Source organism: Anguilla anguilla, chromosome 5, assembly GCF_013347855.1.
Source record: "Anguilla anguilla isolate fAngAng1 chromosome 5, fAngAng1.pri, whole genome shotgun sequence".
NCBI lineage: Eukaryota > Metazoa > Chordata > Actinopteri > Anguilliformes > Anguillidae > Anguilla > Anguilla anguilla.
In genome coordinates this window covers 62,175,072-62,198,544 of record NC_049205.1, presented here as the reverse complement: position 1 = coordinate 62,198,544, position 23,473 = coordinate 62,175,072, and the positions used below count along the sequence as shown (strand labels likewise).

Genomic DNA, 23,473 nt, shown 5'->3' with positions numbered 1-23,473 from the left:
GAAAGACTCAGTGTACTTTAAAGGATGAGGACATGTGCAGAAGTCCAGCAGAGATAACATGTGAAAAGGACAATTGGATATGACCAGACGGAGTTAAAAAGGTCTTATTCAGACACATACCACACCTCCATATATTTTTCCCACTGCTCTAATTTCACGTAAAGCAAACGGGTGATGTCTGAGAAGCCGTGCATGTGTGGGTGTGTGTTTGTTTTGTAGTTTTACAGTGTGAGGAGCCATTTTCTATCACAGGGCCATACTGAGGACTACGGGGCTCTGCAATGCGCTTTGCATGAAGCTACTGTAGCTGGTCTTATTCACGGCCTAGGTAACACATTTGAGCAAGTCTCAACTTTTATTTTTTTTTTGTGTGTGTACGCTCACAAGTATGTATGTGTGTGTGTGTGTGTGTGTGTGCTTGTGTTTGCTTGCGTATGTGTGTGTGTGCGAGTGTACTGATATGTGTGTGTGTGTGTGTGAGTGTGCAGATATGTGTGTGTGTGTGTGTGTGTGTGTGTGAGTGTACAGATATGTGTGTGTGTGTGTGTGTGAGTGTGTGTGCATGTGTCAGTGTGCAGATATGTGTGTGTGTGTGTGTGTGTGCTTGCGTGTGTGTGTGTGTGTGTGTGTGAGTGTGCAGATGTGTGTGTGTGTGTGTGTGTGTGTGTGTGTGAGTGTAGAGATATGTGTGTGTGTGTGTGTGTGTGTGTGTGAGTGTGCAGATGTGTGTGTGTGTGTGTGTGTGTGTGTGTGTGTGTGTGAGTGTAGAGATATGTGTGTGTGTGTGTGTGTGTGTGTGAGTGTGCAGATATGTGTGTGTGTGTGTGTGTGTATACCGATACAGATGAATCGCAGATAAAGATTCGCGCCACGTTTAGGGAAGCATCGTTTGAATTCCTGCCCCATCCAGCCAGCCCATAAATGACACCCTGTCCCCTCCATCACTCTCACCTTCCACACCACACAGCAGCCCCCCCCCCCCCCACACCTCCCCCCCCCCGCACCCCCGACAGAGACACAGCCCTAAGACCTGTGCATTACTTAGCATTCACCCCTAGCCTCATCATCCAACGCCTGCACGCTAAATATGCAGCGCCTAGCACACTCTCTGTCAGTGCTGCCAAGCGCTGTCAGTGCTGCCAACTGACCTCCACCTACACTCAGGCTTGCCAGTCATTCCGCTTTTGGAAGAGAAAAAATGCCCGGTTTTCAAAATATTTGTACATGTCACAGTTTGTTGTCCGTTCAGAGTAATAGACAAAATAAGTGTATAGTTGGTTTCAAATGCTCCCCATTCTGATAATGTTCCGATAACCCCCCCCCCCCCATCCTTGTTCATGATCCCAGCAGTGCGTGTTGTCCGGTTTTGAGAGATTCCGAATCTGGCAACCCTAGGCCACACCCCTCTCTCTCCAGAGAGAGGCCCTTGCACGCCCCATGCGCCTCTTTAAAACGGCGATCTGGCTACGGGGCACGGTTCTGGGCATGTGCGACCAATCTACTCCTCTTCAGAAGGGCAGCCAAAATTTCTCCTGGCGTGTCCAATGGGCCCCTGGCTGGGGCCCCGTGCCTTTCTGCTCAATCCGGCTCAGGAAATGACTTTAAATTCCATTCATAAAAAAAAGTTGCCCCAAATGTTTCAACGAGGATATTTCAACCCATGAATTGAATGTCAGTTCATTTCCTGGATTGACAGAACTGAAATGGTATTTGCCCCCTAACTCTAGGCATGACACGGATGTTATGGGCCTTTTAGGACATTATTCAATGGAACTTGAAAGGACTTTTTACAGAACACGATAATGGTTCAGTCTCCTGTCTCTCCACACACTTAAATGGCATGGTACTGTCAATAAAGGTTCATTTTTTGGGAAAGTCTGTAGTTGAAGAACAGAGGAGACAGCTAAAGAACTTACCTGTCTGTTTACATTATCGACCCAGGCATGAGGCTGGAGTCCGTCTGACTGTAACATTGACTCATATAAATTCTAGTGCTTCAGTTTCTTTTTTTTTATTTATTCGCACTCAAGCTGAAATTCAATCACCATTTGTCCTTAACTTTGACTAGCGAGCCTGGCAAGTCAGTTTTAAAAAGCCCTGCGCTCTGTTTGTGAAGAGGGAAAAAAAACATTCCCTTTAAACATTTGTCAAAGTTAAAATGTTGATGGAATGCTGGGCACAGCTTGGCAAATGTATGCGTTGCATTTGCTGATCTTGCCTATAATGTGTTTCATTTAAGTTAAATTTGAGGACAAATGTTGATTGAATGCAGACCTTAACATCCTTCTCACATTTAAGCTAAGCTGAATATGTTGGCTAAATCTGCCTGGTTGCGCCTATTGAGATCTGACGGTCACAGCTGACCAGTGCATTCGTGCTGATCTCCTGGCGGACTGAGGTGCTGGCTGGTCCTGGCACCTGGTTGGGCCGAGGAAGAGGAGCAGGGTCGCTAGGGCATCAAAACCAATGTCAGACTGCCGGGGGGGGGGGGGGGGGGGCGTGTATTTCTAGGTGACTTGTGAGGACCGTGTGTCACACTGCCCAATGAAGATCGATGTCCCCGGGGTGCCGACAGAGCGGCGGGCGGCCCTGATTAATACCCATCAGCCCCGGCCCGGCTGCAGTCCTTAAATCAATTGTGGGCCCGTCCCGTGGCAGATGGCGGTTATTCCTCTTCCAGGAATAATGCGCGGTAACGCGAAGCGCGAATGATAGACGGTCCTGACTGAAAACCGGAGGTAACGGTAGCTTCCTTTCTGGACGGGACGGTGTTGTGCTGCAGGTCAGAATCAGAGTTTGTGCGATTTGCTCGAGCAGTCTTTTCAACTTCGATTCGTTATGATGAGTAGTAAGCACTTTTTTAAAAAGTGGTAGTGCCCATGTACATTGTGTCTGCGGGTGCTGTGTGCGTACGTACGTGCCTGTGTGAATTTTATGTGCGTGTGTGTATATATGTGTATGAGTGCGTGGACTGTATGTCTGTGTGTGCATGTTTGTGTGTGTGTGTCTAAATTCAGTTTGTCCTATCCATGGTCTGTACTCTTGATTCTGGGGGGCGGAGCCGAGGTGTGACAGATGGACAGTGTGGCTCCGCCCCTATTCATACCGCTGGAGAGCAGGACCATTATGGCTGCACCACCACAGACTCCCGGAGGAATGTATCCCACAATGCCTTCAGGTCTAATTTCCATGGTCAGGTTAAAACATATACATTAATTATTATTTATTTATTTTTTTTACCAGTTTGATTTCAAATTAGAAGCAGGTAACTCAATTTGAGGTACATGAAGCAAAGCCGTCTTTACAAATCCGGAGACTGTGCGGAAGTTATTATCATTATGAAAATGGTTCTGCATCCGTCTGTGCTACATTGCGAGCCAGGCCAGACTATTGCATTTCACATGCAAAGGCAAATTCAATAAGCTTCAGCAGTAATATGATTGGAAAGTAAAATATGTATGCTTAAATAAAACATTTCGCGCGGTTTAATTTTGACTTTGGGCCGCAGCGAAAGTGGCATTTCGAAAAAGGGATGCGGGCATGAGCGCATCAATAATGCAATAGTCAGATTATATTAGCTGCAGAAAATTCAGCCCTTTTATCTAAAATGAATGATAACGTGTCACGATCAGTTCTTCAAAGGGCACCTTGTGCTTTTCTCCCAAAATTATCAGGAAGTTTCCCCCCGTCTATTCTCATTTAACATGTGTACCTAATTTGAGCTTGACATACATTTGACATTTTCTTGGCGAAAGTATTAATATTGTAGTCTCTGTTCAGTGAAACGAAAATAGATTTGTGAATGATTGTCGAAGGCGAACAAATTCTTGAATGTTAATTGTTGAACCAGTCTTATTTTTGTTTAATACACCTCATATTATTATTATTATTATTATTATTAGTAGTAGTAGTAGTAGTAGTAGTGGTAGTACAAGAGGATTACTCAAAAATACAGAATTTCATACCAGTCTTGAGCACTTACAACAAATGCTCACTTTCTTCTAGCTTGTGTTATAATGTTCGGTTATAATGATCTAAAGAACAAAGCAGCTTCTTTTTAATGCAAGTCATTCCACACACACTTCTCCATGCAGTACATGTATTCTCTGGACATGAACCTTTACTTACTTCAGTTGGTGTATGATGAAATACAGTGAAACATGGGAGGGAGGAAAATGCCTTTCAAAATAATCATTAAAAAGCAAAAAAAAAAAAAAATATGAAGAGGAAAAAGTGAAGACATACTGACAGTAATCCACAGCTGCAAAAGAGCTCTGTTTTAAAAGAAAAACAGAAATGAATTATTTATAAAAAAAAAAAAAAAAAGAATTATAATAGGTCTGGAATGACAGGGCTGCATCATTGTGACATCACAAGACACAGATTTTAACCATTGGGTAACCATCTGTGGTGTCATAATGGGCTCCTGTGAGGGGATTGGTTGCTCCACAGAGTTGTCACGGAGTTTCTCTACCTCCTCTGTTCGTCCGCCCTGGTTCCTGTTAGGAACCTCTTCCCTGACATGCGTGACATGCACTTCCTGTCAATCCTCATACAGTCAGCTTTTACTGTACTCCCTAATTACACATCAGCAAATAATATAAAATAAATACATTTTCACTTTTCAGTCTTAGAAGTGTGTGCTTATCAAAAAAGACAAAAACACACAGATGCTGAATAACACACTAGTTTTCTCCCGGGAATTTGGGCTGCAAAGAAATGTTATTATAACTGAATGTGTAGTGGAGTTCAGCCTTTTTATTTGGGTGTAGTGATCTCTAAATCTTGCTTTTTTCCTTCATGTTTTGTAAAAACTACTGTAATGACTTAGCTGAATAGTAACTTGCTTCTGATTTCTAATAACATGAACTTTCTGATCTGTTCTTCTGTAGTGCGGGCAGCCCACTATACTAATACAGACTTTTTCTTGTTATGTACTTAGAATTTAAAGCTATGGAACATTGTGTCTTCCATTTAATGTTCTCACGGAGGGGTCTGTCTGGAGACAGTTGGAAATATTCTGTCTCAATTTGCTTAATGTCCTCAAAACTGGCAGCGTGGATATTAAATTGGTTACACGGGCCTACTTTTTTTTGTTGTTGTTCCATGCAACCCTGGCTAGAACTCTAATATCAATGTCCTTTGTGTGTATTTTTAAAAGCAAATATAAGTATCAGATTTTTTACTGTTTTATGCATAACAGTGTCTTATCGACTGCCAAGCTCACAATATCGCGTACGAAATGTGAAATCTCGGGATACAGCCCGCTGTGATCTGATGGAACGGACCCGAGTGCAGGAGTTCCGTGACATGAACACATGCTCATATCCAAGCGGACATGGAACTGATTAGATGAGTATTTTAATATTTATGCAGCCGAGCCCGACGGGACGGGCCCGGCCCGGGTGTGACCGTGATATCTGCTGGAGTCTCGTATTAAAATGCTTTTTCGGGACCGTTTCCCGGGCTGCGTGATCAACGGAGGAACCGCCCCCCCCCCCGCTAACCCACGCCAGACGATGACACGAAAAAACCCGCTTTGATCAGCGAGAAAAAAAAAGGGACAAAAAGAAAAAAAAAACACCCTCTGTGACTCACATCACTCTCGTCCAATGACACTTTACCATTTTTTATTTATTTGGTTTTTTTTTCGCCGAAATGAGCGAGGAGAGCGTAGTTAAACCGACGTCTTCAGACGACGTCTGAATCTCATTTGTCCGCGCGGCGAGGTGATTACAAATTGATTTTCGTTGGCGAGGTCGCTATGAAATGGGCCGGGGGGGCCGATATGAAGTTAATTCAGAAATATCTGTTTTAAAGGCCAGAATACATAACGAGAGGCTTAATTCTATTACTTGCGCCGACCGCACCACTAATGCAGGACATGTTTATTGACACGTGGAATGGCTTACTTCAGTACAGATTACTGGGCAGAACCACAGATAAGAATGCTTGGCTCAGAAGTACATTTCCAAAAGTGTAGGTCTAATTGCCAAAATACATATTTGAGAGCATACACACATGCACGGTGTGCTTTGACTGTTTAATATCAGTCTAGCTTTGAGTCTTGGCACGATTCAGTGTTTGCCTTAACTGATAGCATGCAGCATATTGTTATAAAATATTATTAATTATCAATGCTGTATCAGGCATTTTGATAACCAAGGAAATTCATTTAGAGCATAAGATATCAAACATTTAGTACTGTTTTTACTCTTGTCTGTCTTTAAATGGCAGTCCTTGCATTAACTATAACCCCAGCTAATCTCTGCACATTTTTATATTGCAGCATATTGTGTTTGCCGTAAAGATTGTGTATTAAAAAATGCACTCGTTTTCCTCGGTGACACTCGACTTTCATAAGTGTCAAAAAAAGATTATATTCCCCCTCTCGTGCCTACGAGGATGCCTCTGCCGTCTGAAATGAGATGACTGGCTCTCGAGTCGTCTGGATTGTCTCAGTCTGTTACCCTCTGCTTTTCGTGCCTTGATTTCAGGTCAGACCGCAACCATTTCCATATGTCTCATGTTGTCTTAGATCTCTGCGATTTCCACAACCATCTGTTCAGGTTACGTCGTCCCTAGACTCGTAACTGTGATTTCAGACGCAGCTATTTGTTAGTCTTGTGAGAGAGGGCGTCGCAGGGTATGACATTAAGGTGAGCGGCCAAGGTTTCCAAACTAAAACAGCAGGTACTTTTTCTCTGAGTCATAAGTCTAAAATTTGGAGAATCCAAATGCGTGATATTTTGGGAATTGCTGGGGGTCTGGAAAATTTGTGGGGTGGGGGGGTTGAAAGATCAATCTTTCCAAACTAATCTATTTACCGTTTGTGGCAAACTCATAATCTAAAACTGATTACCCAGCCCATTTAATTTAGTAGAAATACGTAAGACTACTACAGCTGGGTGTGTGAGTGCGTGACCTCTGTGTGACCTCTGTGAGTGAGTCTCACACCTGACGCAGGAGAGTTGAGCTCTCTGCAAGTCTCTTAACGCCAAACAGAGCACGCGGTGGGAGAGACGACTGCTGTAAGTTAACGTTAGCGGTAGCGTGGAGGACAGTGTTATGACCTTGGCATGACCTTCAGCAAGGCACAATGCTCTCTGGGAAATGGGTAATGGCATGGCAACAAGCTACGACATCAAGATAACGATACAAGTGCAGTACATGTAATACAAGTGTAGGACATGTAATGTGCAAGTGGTACAGGAGCTACGAGTAGAGTCGAGTGTCAATTCATATTTCTAGCAGTTGGCGGTAACTCCTGCTAACGATTTTTTCTGGATTCTGATTTCTTGCCTGAGCTGTCACACAGCGCCCCAGTTGAGTAAGACACTTTTTTCTCTCTCTCTTTTTTTCTTTTTCTCTCTCTCTCTTTTTTTTCTCGCCTGCCGCTTGCTCCCAGTGTTATAGCTTCTTTCGGGGCAGAGTTTGACAGCCGCCATTAAAATGGCCGCCCTTCCCAGCTTAATGAAGCGGCCAATAAAAGATAAGAGAGCCCCTAAATACACGTTATTTGAGCCCTGGAAACGTGACTCTCGCAGTCTCCCTGCTATCCATTTCCTGGCCTACCGTCATGGCAGCCTCCGCGGCTCTCACGGCCACCATTGTGTGTCAAATTACACCCATAAATCACTGTTATTGTAATAGGAAAAGACACCGTGCTCTTTGTCAAGTGACGTTTGCCCACACTTATTTTTTATTTTTTTTATTTTTTATGATTAATTATTTTGCCCTGGTGTGAATAACTGATGTGTGACATAATTTATGCTTCTTATTATTCTGCTCTTTCTCATATTCATCCGTGCTGAAATAAAAGCCAGGATTCAATTAAAAATTTGTCCCTAATGTTTAAAGTGTAGGTGGTTGTGCTTTTATGAACAAACGGCGTTTCGGCAATAACCAAAACTAAGCCAGCAGTCTGATTTTGTGAAGAAGAAGAAGAAGAAAAAAAACCTGCTTGTATTCAATTTGTGAGTCAATGTCAAGGACAAATGCTGATTGAATCCTGGCCAAAGTGTATGCAGAATTCAAACAGGCACCTGGCATTTTGATTGAATGTGTTGGTTAAGTCGTTTAGACAGTGCGGTGGGTCTAGGGTTACTGTCGATTGCCTAAAAGAGCTATGAAGTGCTATGGTTCATCTAAGATGTTGGCATTCTGTTTTTCCACCTGCATTGTATGAAATAGTCCAGAGGCCCAGGTTAAAAGGAAGGTCAAAAAAGATTTCCCCCCAAAAAATCAACTTCAGGGCTGGTAGACGTCGATCTCCCAGCAAATTCACAGTGAAAGACGCCAGGGAAAATTAAAATATTTATTTTCCCTGCAGAAGATTTGATTCGTGGTCGAGGCACACGGTGCTACACGCCGTAGCCAAGTCAAGCTCTCAGAGCACAGACATGTGGATGTGTTAGTGAAGGAGACAAGGTTGCCACTGCTCAGCTGAGGCTCGCAGGAAGCCAGGAACAGGAACAGGAACTCCACCGCGAGAGAAACGCTTAGGCCAGCTGTTTGAAAAAAGAGTCGAAAAGGAGGAAGAGCCAAACCTGCTTCATCTTCGTCTCATCTTCTTCTTCGTCTCGCTTTTCATTGTGGAAGCACCTTGAAGGGGGTTGGTGAGGGGGGGGGGCAATTGCATCACGGTTAAATTACAGGTTTCTAGATAAAATAATGAAAAAATGATAAAGGAAAAAAAAATGTTTTTTTTTTTTTGGAGGCTGTTATTACCTGCCATTGGTGCAGCTCCTTGGAGACGAAATAAATAAACAGCGGTGTGAGTATTAAACCCGCTCTGAGCGTTTCTGTCACACTGTAGAGGATGAACAGGAGGCCGTTTTGTTGTGTTTATTGGCAGAAGCCGTGGTTTTTGGATTAACTGCCCCCCCTACCCCCCGTTGATTTAATTGTCCGCTTTGGCCATGCTTCCTGATCCCTCATAATAAGAAGGCATCTCTTAATCAGTTATGGTCATTACAGCTTAATGCCACAAAACTGCCAGCTATGTACCTCCCAGACCCCGCTGCTCTCTCTCTCTCTCTCTCTCTCTCTCTCTCTCTCTCTCTCTCTCTCTCTCTCTCTCTCTCTCTCTCTCTCTCTCTCTCTCTCTCTCTCTCTCTCTCTCTCTCTCTCTCTCTCTCTCTCTCTCTCTCTCTCTCTCTCTCTCTCTCTCTCTCTCTCTCTCTCTGTGCATTCCAGTGAGGTTTGTTGACGTTGCAGTCGTGCTGAAACAGTCACTGGAACAGCAGCTGTCCGCAGTGATAACTCCGGTCCCTGTTTTTCGTCTCGGCCTGTTTATTTTTTCATTTTTCATCCTTTGTTCATAGATTTATTAGATTTTTTTTTTTTTTATCACGGGAGAATGTTACAGCAGAGCTGTGTGGCTAACGTTGGCAGGGACCGTTTGTCTTCGGGATTCGAAGAACTCGCACTAAGCACCGGGAATTAGCTGATTGCCATTTCCCGGGTGAAAGGGCCTGATTGATTGGCCAATCGAAACGCGGAGGGGGCGGGGGTTAGGCTGACGGGGGGGGCTGAAGGAGTTCCACGTCTGCCGATGAGATCAGCGCGTTGCCATGGCGTCGGACCTGTCCGTCACGCGCGGTCAGCGGGTGCCTGCCAGCCTCAGCCGTCGCTCGTCCCTCTAATCATTCTTTCACAGCCGAACGTCACTTACAGCTGCCTTGTGGGAAAATATGTACAATCCAGGGGAAGGATCTGATTGGACGACTGCATTTGTGAGCTGGCCTTGCTCGGCCTGCCTGCTGAACACTGTCAGACGGTGTTCCGCGAGGGTAACTGTCACTCTCCGTGAGCTTGTTTCTCATTGGTCGAGGCTGACGCATCACACGAGACCTAAAATAGGGGGACGTGTGGCCAGTGGCATCACACCACGATGCAGCTAAGGTTATTACAGAGGCAGTGCTACCCCCAGTGCTACCAAGCCTGTGATTCTCTTTCTAGCTTCCACTGTGGTTCTTTTTATTTATTTTTTTATTTTTAACTACAGAACGTAAATCTAGGCCGTAAAAAAAAAACTCACCTGCTGTTTTCTGCACAGCCACCCGGCTGTTTTTTCCCCCCACTTGCTGCAGTTGTTTGGTGCTGTGCCTCCCCTGCAGTTGGAATAAATAAATCTCACATAACCTCTTCTCTTTCTTTGTTTATATTTTTATTTTTCGGGTTTTTTTTGCCCAACGCGTGTTTCTGTCTCGGCTGCTCGGGTCCTGTCGTGGACGCCGCCCGCGAACGGCTTCTCCCCCCCGGCGCTGAATTCGCGCGGCGCGGTTCTGCGCTGTTGAGCCGTCGCGCGGTTTCAGCCCGTGTGCGCGCCGGCTTTCAGCGATAAACCCCGCCCGCGCGCGCGACCTCGCGGGAGAACGATAACGGCTGTTCTCCACGCTAAAAATTACACCGTGCGCTCCAAGCTTCCCAGTTCTGAAGAAATATTCTCCCTGCGGCGGGAACATTTTAAACAACTCCTTTTATCCAGAAAAGAAAAAAAAAAAGCTAAATTAATTGCTAACTCCAATTATGTTGTTTAGCGCTGAATGATAACTGTGTGGTAGCATAACGATGATTTTTTTTTTCAGGAACCGTAAAAACAAAACAGGCTTGTTTTGACGTGAAACGAATGTTTATTGTTTCAATTTTTTTTCTGTTTTAATCTCGTCAGACAAAATATACCTTAGAGAGAAGAGGAAATATATAGGTCTCGTAAAATAATGTCCGTGTTGAATTTACGAATCAAGCAATCTGGGAAGATGGAGCAAGATGCATAAACCTGGAGTGTATTGGAGAAATGCATTTACATTTTTATAAGCTATGTTCTACACTCGCATGCATATTATTAATGCAGATTCGCATATTTAATCATGCACTACCTGTATAGTTTTTTTTTTGCGCATGAAAATGCAGACAGTTTTTTAAAATTTTATATTGAATATAATTTTTGATTAATAATTAAACAAACCAAAACAAAAAAAAAGCATAAATGCATTAATTAGTTAAGTTACTGATATTCCCGTAATTTTTCAGTTTGGCTCGTAGCAAGCATCCTGCAAAAAGGAGTTCCACATTCCCCCCCCCCCCCCTTTTCTTTAAATCAAGTCCCCACAACGAGTGGCGACCCGTATGTCACCCCGGAGCCGGCGCTGGATTTCAGATTTATCGCCGGGGCGCGGACGCAGCCGTATTCTTATTTTCCCACATTACGGAAAAGGGCCCCGGAAAATGAAATCACGGCGAACAGGTTGTTTCCCCTTCTTCTCTTTCGCGTGCGCTCGCGAGCCAGCCTTTGGGTCAGGCACAGCTGCCGCGCTCACAGACGCACTCACAGGCGGGACATGGAGTGCACTCTCATTCACAGAGTCACGAAAGGCATATTTTGGACGCTTTTTGTGACTGTGCCCCATAGCCCACGGAGAGCCGCTGTGGCCACTGCAGTGCGTGAACGGAGACGCGCTTCGATGTGTCTTTGTGTTTGGCTTGACTGTGTCCTTTTTTTGTGCGCCGAAGAAGTTGCACGCACGCTAAATTCAATTTCTCTTTCTCCCCTTTTCTTTTCTTTTCTTCTCCTCTTTTTTCTCTTTTTCTTTTCTTCTTCCCGTTTCAGAGATCTGAGCGAGAACCAGATCCAAGGTATCCCGAGGAAGGCCTTCCGAGGAGCGGTGGAGATCAAGAACCTGTGAGTATCGAACGCGCTCGCGGCCAATAAAGTTTTTAATTAACGCCATTTTTTTGATCCGTCGTGCAAACGGAGCCGTTTCCAGTCGGTCGGCTTGACGTGAAGCCGCCGGTCTCTTCAGAGGACATCGAGGTGGAGATAAGAGCGCTTCCACGAGCAGACAGACGGGATTTGGACAGGCCTTCTGCAGCTACGTCCAGAACAGGAATGGACATTACGTTATATTACTGGCATTTAGCAGACGCTCTTATCCAGAGTGACTTACACAACATTTTACTAAGCATTTACATTGCATCCATTTATACAGCTGGATATATGCTGAAGCAATGCAGGTTAAGTACCTTGCTCAAGGGTACAACGGCAGTGTCCTACCGGGGAATCGAACCTGCGACCTTCAGGTTACGAGACCAGTTCCTTACCCACTGTGCTACACTGCCGTACAGTAAGGATTCCGATGATGCGGATGAAAATGCTGACAGTGCATATTTCCCCTTTTCTCCTCTCAAAAGAACAGGGCCATTCCTCGAATGGCTGAGCAAGACCAGTGGCACGTTAGATAGAAATGGAAACAGAACAAATTTGCGTTTGGGGTTCTTTTCGTTAGAACTCCACGCTGCACACCGTTCCGTCTGATTCGGGTTCCTTTCACTAGAACTCTGGCTAAGATAAGATTCAACTCTGCTTAAGATACTCTGTCGATGTTGATTTTTCCGTGTAGCGGTTAGGCCTACGTTGCGTGTAGTCCGTGAGACAGTGCCGTGTTGAGGCTGCTGTGTTGAGGCGGTCGTGTTGAGGTGGTCGTGTTGAGGTGATTGTGTTCAGACAGTCGTGTTTAGGCAGTCATATTCAGGCAGCTGTGTTGAGGTGATTGTGTTAAGGTGATTGTGTTCAGACAGTCGTGTTTAGGCAGTCATATTCAGGCGGCTGTGTTGAGGTGATTGTGTTAAGGTGATTGTGTTCAGACAGTCGTGTTTAGGCAGTCATATTCAGGCGGTTGTGTTGAGGCAGCTGTGTTGAGGTGATTGTGTTAAGGTGATTGTGTTCAGTCAGCCATGATCAGGCAGTTCCAGGCGGATGTGTTCAGGTGGTCGTGTTCAGGCGGCCATGGTATCCGAACGCCCGACTCGACTGCTTCTTTGCTCAGTTTGTCTGTATTCGTCGTCCCCTCCTCCCCTCCTCTGATTCATCCCCCGATTGGCGAAATAAAAGAGAGGAAATAAAATCGTCCGGCGGGGCGAGCTCCGCCGTCCTCTCCTTCCCCGACGCGGCGGAATATAAAATATACGGGTCTGAACACTTCTGAAGTCACGGTGTGTGCGTCGGCTTATGTGCGATTTTTATGGGTGGGCCGGACGAGAGAGTTTTTTAAAACCTGTCACTCCTGACGACGCGTCTGTATTTTTTTCCAGACCTGAGGACGGCTTGAGAATTCGCAAACGAGCAGCGCTCCGTCTCGATTTCCATCGCGCGTTTTCGGCAGACGTCGACCGTGTGCGCTACGCAGCGCGCTGCAGGTGCGCTAGTGCTACCTGCGGTGCACCGGAGGTGGCCGAAGAGCGTTTGGAAAGCGTGGTACCTCGTACAGCCCTTAGCCAGTCGAACACGGGAGGAACGGGCTCGTGTTTTGGGCTGGTTTTCTGTTTTGAGCTCTTGTCCTCGTGCGCTGTAATATTGGTAATTAGAAATCTTTTGTCCTCCAGCGTTTTGGGCTGGCTGTCGGCATTGAAACCCGGCACTTAGCGCACGTCGATTGATTCGGCTTGGCTAATTTGATAACACAGCCGTGGTCGAAAGCGCACATTAATTGCTGCAAAAGGCTTTGTCAAACCCCCACATTCTAATTGTTATGTACAGTACAGTACTGGGGAAACTGAATCGCCTTAGTAATCAATGGTATTGTGATGCCCCGACACTCTGATTTGTCTAAGTGTAGCAAAGCCTTTTTAAATGTTATTTATGTATTTATTTTTTGGGGAGGGTGGCGGAGTGGGGGGGGGGGATTTACCCTAGGCTGCAGTACAAACATCTTTCTTACAGTACGTCTCAATCCGAATGTCTGGTGGAGAAGGAGAGGGATAGACAGAGGGTGAGAGAGAGAGAGAGACAGAGAGAAGAAGAGAGGGTGAGAGACAGAGAGAAAGAGAGAGAGACAGACAGAGAGGGAGAGACTGAGAGGTAGAGGGCAGAGCGTGAGGGAGAAAGAGAGAGAGAGACAGAGAGAGGGAGAAAGAGCGAAATAGAGGAGGTGAGAGAAAGAGAGGATGAGGGAGAGGGAGAGAGATAGAGACAGAAAGAGAGAGGAAGAGAGGGTGAGAGAGAGACTGAGAGGTAAAGGACAGAGTGAGGGAGAAAGAGAGAGAAATAGAGGAGGAGAGAGAAAGAGACAGGATGAGGGAGAGGGAGAGAGATAGAGAGACAGAGAGACGGAGAGATGATGAATAAGGAAGTCCACGTGTCTTGTAATCCTCTTCTTCTTACAAGACACCCGAGATTTCGGCAAGGCTCCTAGTCTTTCTGTGAGAGGAGAAATCTCTCCCTAAAAACTGCAGATAGGCTTTATGCCATGGGGGGGGGGGGGGTCTTTATTTAATCCCCAACCGCAGACTTGAGCAGGTATGAAACACTGCTCCCTTAAGCGGGGGCTGGGGGGGGGGGTGGGGGGTGAGGGGGGTGGGGGGTGAGGTTTGGGGCTCGTGGCGGGGGCTTGTCTGATTTAAGAGATTGGTGGGGGGTAGTGATTTATCGAATTGACAGCAAAGGTTAATGAGATATGGGCAAAAACATATATCAGCCCTCCCCCTAATTAAGCCACAGACTGCATTAGGCAAATTAGGTGATATTAAATGGTTTTTTTTTTCCCTCCTTCAATTTGTCACGAGGCAGTTTCTCTCCGGTCTGTGTGGGGAGGAACAGTTGGTGCTTGTTGTTACTTTTAGGGTCAGTGAAAAAAAATTGATTGGCGGATCACGGCGGATGTATTTTATGACGGTTTAAAAAAAAAAAAAGAAATACAGCAGCAATTAGCTAAATTATTTGAGAAGCTCGTCATTAGAATAGCGCTTTTAGCTGCTGGGGATATTCGGTGTCATTTGCTGAGATGGTATGCGGGAACAAATTTACGCTTTACTTAAAATTTTAATTCTCTTTTGCATTTTTAATGCATTTTCGCCTCAAAAAGCACCTCCTGTGTTGAACAGTTTATGATTATTATGTGCCCACGTGAGCACAGTGTACAGTGCTCTTACAGTCTGTTCCAGTCGGTTTTGTAAAATGCCATTTTTAACCGCGGTTTGAGCACAGCGTGCGCGTTTCCCATCGCTCACCTGTATGAGGTAATTACTGTTCGGCGTCTCACGCACTCTTTCCTGTTCGGTTGGCACCCGACGGCCAACCGCTTTCCTGGAACCATTCCAGCGAATGATGTCATCGCTAATTCACCCAATGGGGGCAGGGGCGGGGGCGGGGGGCGGGGGGGGGGGAGAGAAAGAGCTTGGTTAACTCCGACACACATAATGGCAGCCAATTACGTCCAGTCCTGTAGCGTGTGTTATTAGTCACACGCTCCTATCCTTCATTTTGCGAAAAAAAAAAAACTTTCTAACTTAACTAGTTTAAAGGCCTCTAATGGGGGTAAATTCAAGATGGCTGTTATCGCTGTTATTGTAACTCCAAATTAGCCTTGTTAGTGGTTACAGCCCCCCCTCCCCCCCTAACGTAGGCCCCCGAATGCAATGTGCAAAATCAAGTGGGGGGGGCCTGGTTCTCCCCATTTCCACCTATATACTGGCACTCACAGAGCCCACTGTACGTTTCGACGTCTGTGTCGGCAGTGGGATTATCCACGTTGACCTGAAGAATACCCCCGGTGCATCCTGTAAAAAAAATAAAAGTAGTAACCCTAATTCTTTACGTTTAATTCTGTAGTCTAGCCACGTTTAATTCAAGTGACCGTTCAAGGCTCTGCGTGTTATATTGAAATGAATCGATTGGGTGCGCTGTTGAAATGTTGAAATGAGTGCACCGCGCGTGTGTTTCACGCTAAAGCGGCTAATCGAGGATACGGCGTGTTTAGGCGCGTGCCTTGTTTTCGCTCTGTAGCTCTTCCCCACCCCGTGACAGACGACGGGCTCGTTATCGGTTTGGAGAAAGCGAACGCGATCGCGCGGTGAGAACTGGCGCTCAGCGGCGTTGTCCTGCGCGTGTAATGATTCGTTCTGAGCTTCACCGAATCAGATGAGAGCCCAGATACCCCTCCGCTACTGTAATAAGATGAGTGTGGACTGGGCCGCAGAGCCCCGCGTTTGACTTATTGTCTTCCCCTTATCTGCTTTATTGGCAGATTATAATCTTTCTGGAATATGCCATAATTAGCCATTCAGGGTTGTTGCACCCAGAGAATAATTAAACTGAAGGCGACAGGAATAAAAAATTAGAAAGAGATATGATTTTTTATTTATTTATTTTTTTTTACAGATACTTTGTGTGTCTTAAATGAGAACGCCGCTGTTATGCTTATGACAGATTTTTGAAATATGGAGCCCAGCTGAAACGCAGTTATGAAATGCAGCCCGCCCTGTCGTCGATGTCAGGGGTCACGACCTCTGATTGGGGGGCGAAAGTAAAACTCGATGCCCCCTCCCCCCCCCCCCCAACTGTCATTGTGGGACTGCTTGCAGGCGAGCCCTGCGGTACAATTACTGCTAAAGGCTGTACAGACTCTAAATATTTAAAGGGAAATCGGGAGTGGGGGGGGGCGGAGGGGCGGGGGGGGGGCTGCTTCTGTCTCCGCGGACGACGGCGGAATTAACATGCAGCTGCGAGGATGTGATAAACGCATTCCGCTGGGTCACCGGGGGGGTGCGTGTGACATCACATGATTTACCGGCCCCCTTGGCTTAATGAAATTGTTTCGGGGGGGGGGGGGGGGAGACGACGCTGAGCGCCTTTAATGGATGGCTTTTCCTTGATGTAATGAAATTGCTCTCCCCTGGCGTTTAATATAAGGTGCAGTTATTATTTACCGCAGCTCTTTCTCTGCGGCGAAGCGGCGGCAGTTGGCGGTTGGCAGTTGTCAGTTGGCGGTTGGCGGCGGCGGCTGGCGGGCGGGCGGGCTCTCTCCGGCGTGCGCTCGGCCGGCGGCGGTGCTGTTTGGGGGGGCGGGCGAGCGGGAGAGAGAGACGGGGGGGCGGGGGGGGGGGGGGTGTCGTCGGAGGCGTCGGAGGCCGCGGGCGGCGCGGGACAGCGGGGCGACAGCCACAGCGTTGTCGCCGGGAGGAAGGAGCCGGAGCCCGCCGACCGCCAGCCGACCGCCAGCCGACCGCTCGGCGTTCTGGAAGGGTGTGTGGGGGGGGGGGGGGGGGGGTGTCTGAAAGAGGGGAAGACAGGGGGGAAGAAATCTGCGCAGCGCGTACCGTCTGCGCTCGCCCATCTCACCTCCGTCTCCCTCTCCCTCTCCCTCTCCCTCTCTCTCTCTCTCTCCCTTCCTCCCCTCTCCCCTCCTCTCTCCTCCTCTCCCCCGATCCGTTAAACAGGCAGCTGGATTACAACCAGATCAGCTGCATCGAGGATGGGGCGTTCAGGGCTCTGCGTGACCTGGAAGTACTGTGAGTAAATCCATCGCTTTCTCTCTCTCTCTCTCTCTCTCTCTCCCTCTCTCTCCCTCTCTCTCTCTCTCTCTCTCTCTCTCTCTCTCTCTCTCTCTCTCTCTCTCTCTGCAGAGGCATAGGCTGATGTGTGATGCTCACAATGCTTTTATTTGGATGCATGGGACTGTTGTGGTAAGACTGGAAGATAGCATCCGTGTGTGTGTGTGTGTGTGTGTGTGTGTGTGTGTGTGAGTGTGTGTGCGCATGTGTGCATGTGTGTGTGTGTGTGTGTGTGTGTGAGAGAGAGAGAGGGAGAGACTGTGTGAGCATGTGTGTGTTTATTCTTTCTTGCATATGTGTATGTTCATGAATGCTAGAGAGCAATACAGTATAGCTCAGTTGTGCAGCAGGTCTGACAGAGAGGGATGTCTCTCTTTTCTTTTTACCTGGTGCATCCAATTAAAACATTGTTTACTACTCCGGAGAGCGTTCCTCACATTAGCCCCCAAAGTGTTTTACTCACGAGGTCAGAGTCCTCTTATTCTGTCTGAAGCTCGAATGCGGAAAGCGCGTTGGACCTGGAGCGCGTCACAGACTTAAATGTGAGAGATGCCCTTCAGATGTTTTCAGGAGAGGAAAAAAAAAAAAGAACAGAGCTCCAGGTTTGCTTGTAGTCTGGCCTTGCCTTTTCGGCACCTTCTCCTCCCCACGTTTAAGAGCCCGGTGGATATATATCAGGGGCTTTCTCTCTCACTGTCTGGCTGTAAAGTTTAGTAACATCTCAGCTCGTATCCCCGTCTCTGACATCTCTGACATCTGGGGCGACATAGCTCAGGAGGTAAGACCGATTGTCTGGCAGTCGGAGGGTTGCCGGTTCAAACCCCGCCCTGGGCATGTCGAAGTGTCCTTGAGCAAGACCCCTAACCCCTAACTGCTCTGGCGAATGAGAGGCATCAATTGTAAAGCGCTTTGGATAAAAGCGCTATATAAATGCAGTCCATTTACCATTTACATCTGGCCACACGCAAATCCACGTCTCTCTCAGTCTGACGCGGAGTCGCCGGCGTGGGTTTGAGTGGCGGCTGAGCTGAACGCCGTAATGAGATTATATCCCAGAGACGCGGGACGCGGGCGGACGCCGTCTCGTTCCCGTAAGTGGATTATAACGTTTTGCGTTTGCTGATCCCTTCGCTCGCTCGGGCGTTCGCGTGCCGTGGACCTCGCGTCGCGGTTAAGCCGCCATTTCCCAGCGCCTCGCTTTTTTTTTTTTCTCCCCGGAGAATATACTTTCCCAGACAAAACGGATTTATTGCACTTACAGTGAATCCATTTATGAGACAGAAAAAAAAAATATATATATACATTTTTTCATATATATATATTCATATATATGTATTTTTTTGTATAAAGAAACACAAAAATGAGGAGGTCAGTAAACTTAGCTCAGCTTGCATATCGTAACGGTTTTTCCCCTCTTTGCTGAAAAGAGAGACTGCGCCAGACTGATTAATAACACAGAGCTAATCACCCATTTGAGCTTTACCTCCTGAACGTGAAGCCTTTCTGCGGCACTGCGGTGCTGAAGCGCAGAGCCGGATGTGCTCGCCGCCGTCGCTCTGCTGAAAACGCTCAGCCTGGCCGCTCTGAATGGAGCGGAGGAAGCAGAGTACCAGCCTGGGCGCTCTGGAGGGAGCGGAGGAAGCAGAGTACCAGCCTGGACGCTCTGGAGGAAGCAGAGTACCAGCCTGGCCGCTCAGAGCGGAGGAAGCAGAGTACCAGCCTGAGCGCTCTGGAGGGAAGCAGAGTACCAGCCTGAGCGCTCTGGAGGGAAGCAGAGTACCAGCCTGGGCGCTCTGGAGGGAGCAGAGGAAGCAGAGTACCAGCCTGGGCGCTCTGGAGGGAGCGGAGGAAGCAGAGTACCAGCCTGGGCGCTCTGAAGGGAGCGGAGGAAGCAGAGTACCAGCCTGGCCGCTCTGGAGGGAAGCAGAGTACCAGCCTGGGCGCTCTGAGCGGAGGAAGCAGAGTACCAGCCTGGGCGCTCAGAGCGGAGGAAGCAGAGTACCAGCCTGGCCGCTCTGGAGGGAAGCAGAGTACCAGCCTGGGCGCTCTGAGCGGAGGAAGCAGAGTACCAGCCTGGGCGCTCAGAGCGGAGGAAGCAGAGTACCAGCCTGGCCGCTCTGGAGGGAAGCAGAGTACCAGCCTGGGCGCTCAGAGCGGAGGAAGCAGAGTACCAGCCTGGGCGCTCAGAGCGGAGGAAGCAGAGTACCAGCCTGGGCGCTCTGAGCGGAGGAAGCAGAGTACCAGCCTGGGCGCTCTGAGCGGAGGAAAGCAGAGTACCAGCCTGGGCGCTCTGGAGGAAGCAGAGTACCAGCCTGGGCGCTCTGATTGGAGGAAAGCAGAGTACCAGCCTGGGCGCTCTGAGCGGAGGAAAGCAGAGTACCAGCCTGGGCGCTCTGGAGGAAGCAGAGTACCAGCCTGGGCGCTCTGGAGGGAGCGGAGGAAGCAGAGTACCAGCCTGGCCGCTCTGGAGGGAAGCAGAGTACCAGCCTGGACGCTCTGGAGGGAGTGGAGGAAGCAGAGTACCAGCCTGGGCGCTCTGGAGGGAGTGGGGGAAGCAGAGTACCAGCCTGGGCGCTCAGACTGGAGGAAGCAGAGTACCAGCCTGGGCGCTCAGACTGGAGGAAGCAGAGGGTCGCACCTGTGCTTTTAAAGTCACTGGAACACACAACCTGCGCGCTACGAGAGATGGAGCTCTTTCCTTTCACTCGAATGCGAAAGTGATGCAGGGCCCCCCCCCCCCCCCCTTTTTTTTTAGTGCTGTAAAAGCCTCGCTGCGGCGACCCTGTAATGTTTTTGAATGCCGTGCGTTTTTCGAGTTCGCCGCACTGCATGATGGGTAGTGCTTCCGCCGCGGTCTGCGCGGTATTGCACGTCACAGACGTGTTTTTTGTGACGTTAATATCACTCACAGGGAAGATAAAAATATACTCTCAGCAGTCCGTGGCGGTGCATTCTGTATAAAATAGAAACGTAATTTTGAGGAAGAGGAGGATGAAGAAGAGCAGGCCTCCTCAGAGACACTCATGCTGGTCTTCTCTCGTGTTTTTTTTTTCGCAGCACGCTCAATAACAACAACATCAGCCGCCTGTCCGTGGCCAGCTTCAACCACATGCCCAAGCTCCGGACCTTGTGAGTACCCGTGCGTCCCCCCCTCCCCCCCCCACCTTTACCCCCCCCCCAGCGGCGTACCCCGCTCTGCAGGGAGTCGTTTTGGCTTAACGAGCCGCTCTTTTCAGGGAAAAAAAACAAAACAAACGCACAGCACGCAAATCTGAGGAACGGAACTTAATAAAACACCCGCATCAATATTCATTTCTCCTGCGGAACACGTAAACATATTTATGCGCACGCACGTGTGTACATAGGTGTGCCTGCCTCGATGTGTAATCATGGGCTGTGTGTGTAATTAGAGAATTGCCTTCTCTAGGCGCGGGGTAGCCTTCCAAATGCAGAAATTAGCATTCTGGACCGGAGTGTGTGATTTGACGGCCATTATAGCGATTGGTTTGGGACCGAGCGCATCAGCTGCAGCGCTCTGAAATGACATTACTCTGTCACTGGAGGGGTCTGGGAAAACTGGGCTGATTCATTCCATCGCATTTCCCCTCTTCTACTTTTAACAGGAGGTAAAAAAAAAAACAAGTTCATATAAAAGCTCATATACTTCACTTAGTGAAGACATTTCTGCTGAATTTTATTAATAGCAAAAAAAAAAAAGAAAGAAAGACCATGATCATGCGAAAAGAATCCCAGGAGTGCAAATGCACCCCCTGCCCAAATCCCCTTCTTCCTCTTTTCCAATTTGGGGGATTGCTCTAGCAATCGCTCTTCAGGGGTCACGGAAGCTAATCCACTTCCTGTCTTTGAGAAACAAAGTCATTGAAAAAGAATGGAGGGGGGAGGAAAAACTTTATTTTTTTGTTTTCTTTAACATTGCCTTTATCAAAAGAAAACAGCTGACTCATTAAAAAGGAATTAGTTCATTTGTGTAGCTGCAGAGATTCCCCCGATAATTCAAACGTTGTATTTAAAGGCACTTTGGTCTGCACTCGGAACAGTTTACAATGCAGTTCATAAATGAGAATTCATATCAAGGGGATAACTGTCAGTTCAGCCCTGACAGTTATTCTTTGGTTGTGTCCAGTTTCATACAACCAATCACAGAGAAGGGCAGGTGCTCAAAGTAAGAGAAAGGGCACACTGAAAAAAACTGCTTTATGACACCTAGTTACTAAACAGAATGTGTTTTTACCAAAATTAATTAATTAAAATTAATGATGGCAACAATAATAATACAAATATAATTTTAGTTTTAATGAAATCACAGGGGCACATTGGGCACTTGGGCACAAGGGGCAGCTGCCTAATCTCACTACAGTTCATTACCCGCATTATAAAATTCACTCTAGTGTTTCAGTAGAGGAAAATGAACATTTCCGTAATATTACTAAATTCATTCTGAATGGCAGTGAATAGGACGGTCTTCCAGGTGAGACCACTTTGGGCCTCACACACACCTCTCTGTGTGCCGTGATGGTTCTGCCCCCCCACCCCCCCCCCCCCTCCCCTCCCCCCCCCCCCCCCCCCCCCCCCCCAGGTATGGTGGGCTGCTTTTGGGGGGGATTTAGATTTTCTGTATATTTGCTTTGGCATAATGGAATTTGGAACTACTGCACCCATGGCAACCGAGAACTCTGTCGCTTATTAGCGTGCTGGGGTGCATGTACACGCACAGCCATTGGGACCTGGAGAGGCTGTCTTTTTTGCTAATCAAAGACTTTTTCCCTGAACTTTATTTTCTCACAGAACCACCATGAACTAAAGTATTTATAAAAGCATGAACCCCCCCCCCCCCTCCTTCCCCCACTACTTTGTCCAGTGTGTCTGTATCCTTCATGGTGTTTATAGCTGATGGAAGGAGAAAAAAAGCCCTAATTTTTTTGGGTGACTGAATTAGCGATATTAGAGAGGTGGAGGTGGGCGGCATTGATTTTGTGACACCGCGTTCGATGTTTATTAATTAATCTCTCCGTGAAAGCCTGCTGTCGCCGCGCCGTTAACTAAAGTGTACACGGGCGTGACAGGCCTGCTGAAATTTATAGAAAAGATCTGAGCATTGATTGGTCATTAGAGGGGCTCTCAGTCATACAGGCTGCTGGCCAACCACTCACCCGCAGCCTGCCTGGGCCCACTGCATCTGCATATATCGACTCTGAATCTCTCTCTCCCTTTCTCACTTCTCTCCCTCTCTCTCTCTCTCTGTCTCTCTCTCTCTCTCACTCTCCTTCTCTCTCCTTCTCCCTCTCCCTTTCTCACTCTCTCTCCCATTCTCTCTCTCTCTCTGTCTCTTTCTCTCTCTCTCTCTCACTCTTTCTCTCTCACTCCCTTTCTCGCTCATTCTGTCTCTCCCTCTTCTTATTCCTTTCTCACTCCCTCTCTTTCTCACTCCCTTTCTCAATCACTCTCAGTAGCTTGCTCTCTTTTCCACCATCTCTGTTCCTCTCTACCGCTCTCCATATCTCACTTTCTCTCTCACTGTCCCTCTATCTTTTTGTCCCTCTTTCCCTTTCTTCTTCTCTACCTCTCTCCATCAGGGTGTGGTTGTGTGTGTAGGTGTGGTGCAGGTATGTGTTGGTTATGAGGGTTGGGTATTCATTTATTTATTTATTTGTATGTGTCAAAGGCAGTTAACGTGTGTGTACAGGATGTTGTTTATTAGAAGATGTAAAAAGTCAAAAGGTCTCTCCATCTCTCTCTCTCCCTCTCTCTCTCCCCAACTCTAGCCGCCTGCACTCCAACAACCTGTTCTGTGACTGCCACGTGGCCTGGCTCTCTGATTGGCTGAGGCAGAGGCCCCGCCTGGGCCTGTACACCCAGTGCATGTCCCCCCCCCACATGCGGGGGCACAACGTGGCCGAGGTGCAGAAGAAGGAGTTTGTGTGCGCAGGTAAGGAGCTTGTGTGCGTAGGTAAGGGGTTTGTGTGCACAGGCAAGGGGTTTCTGTGCACAGGTAAGGGGTTTACGTGCACTGGTAAGGGGTTTATGTGCCCAGGTAAGGAGTTTGTGTGCACAGGTAAGAAGTTTGTGTGCACATGTAAGGGGTTTCTGTACACAGGTAAGGGGTTTACGTGCACAGGTAAGG

General features: G+C 47.7%; 1 protein-coding gene across 4 annotated transcripts in view; it reads left to right on the top strand.

Moving 5' to 3' along the window:
- slit2 (slit homolog 2 (Drosophila)) overlaps positions 1-23,473 on the top strand; it is a 156,114-nt gene that overhangs the window by 72,678 nt on the left and 59,963 nt on the right. For all 4 annotated transcript variants that reach the window (XM_035418964.1, XM_035418968.1, XM_035418966.1 and 1 more), the window contains exons 5-8: positions 11,615-11,686; positions 17,218-17,289; positions 20,389-20,460; positions 23,115-23,278. In XM_035418964.1, the coding sequence (XP_035274855.1) occupies positions 11,615-11,686; positions 17,218-17,289; positions 20,389-20,460; positions 23,115-23,278 (380 nt within the window). The remainder of the gene's footprint in view (positions 1-11,614; positions 11,687-17,217; positions 17,290-20,388; positions 20,461-23,114; positions 23,279-23,473) is intronic.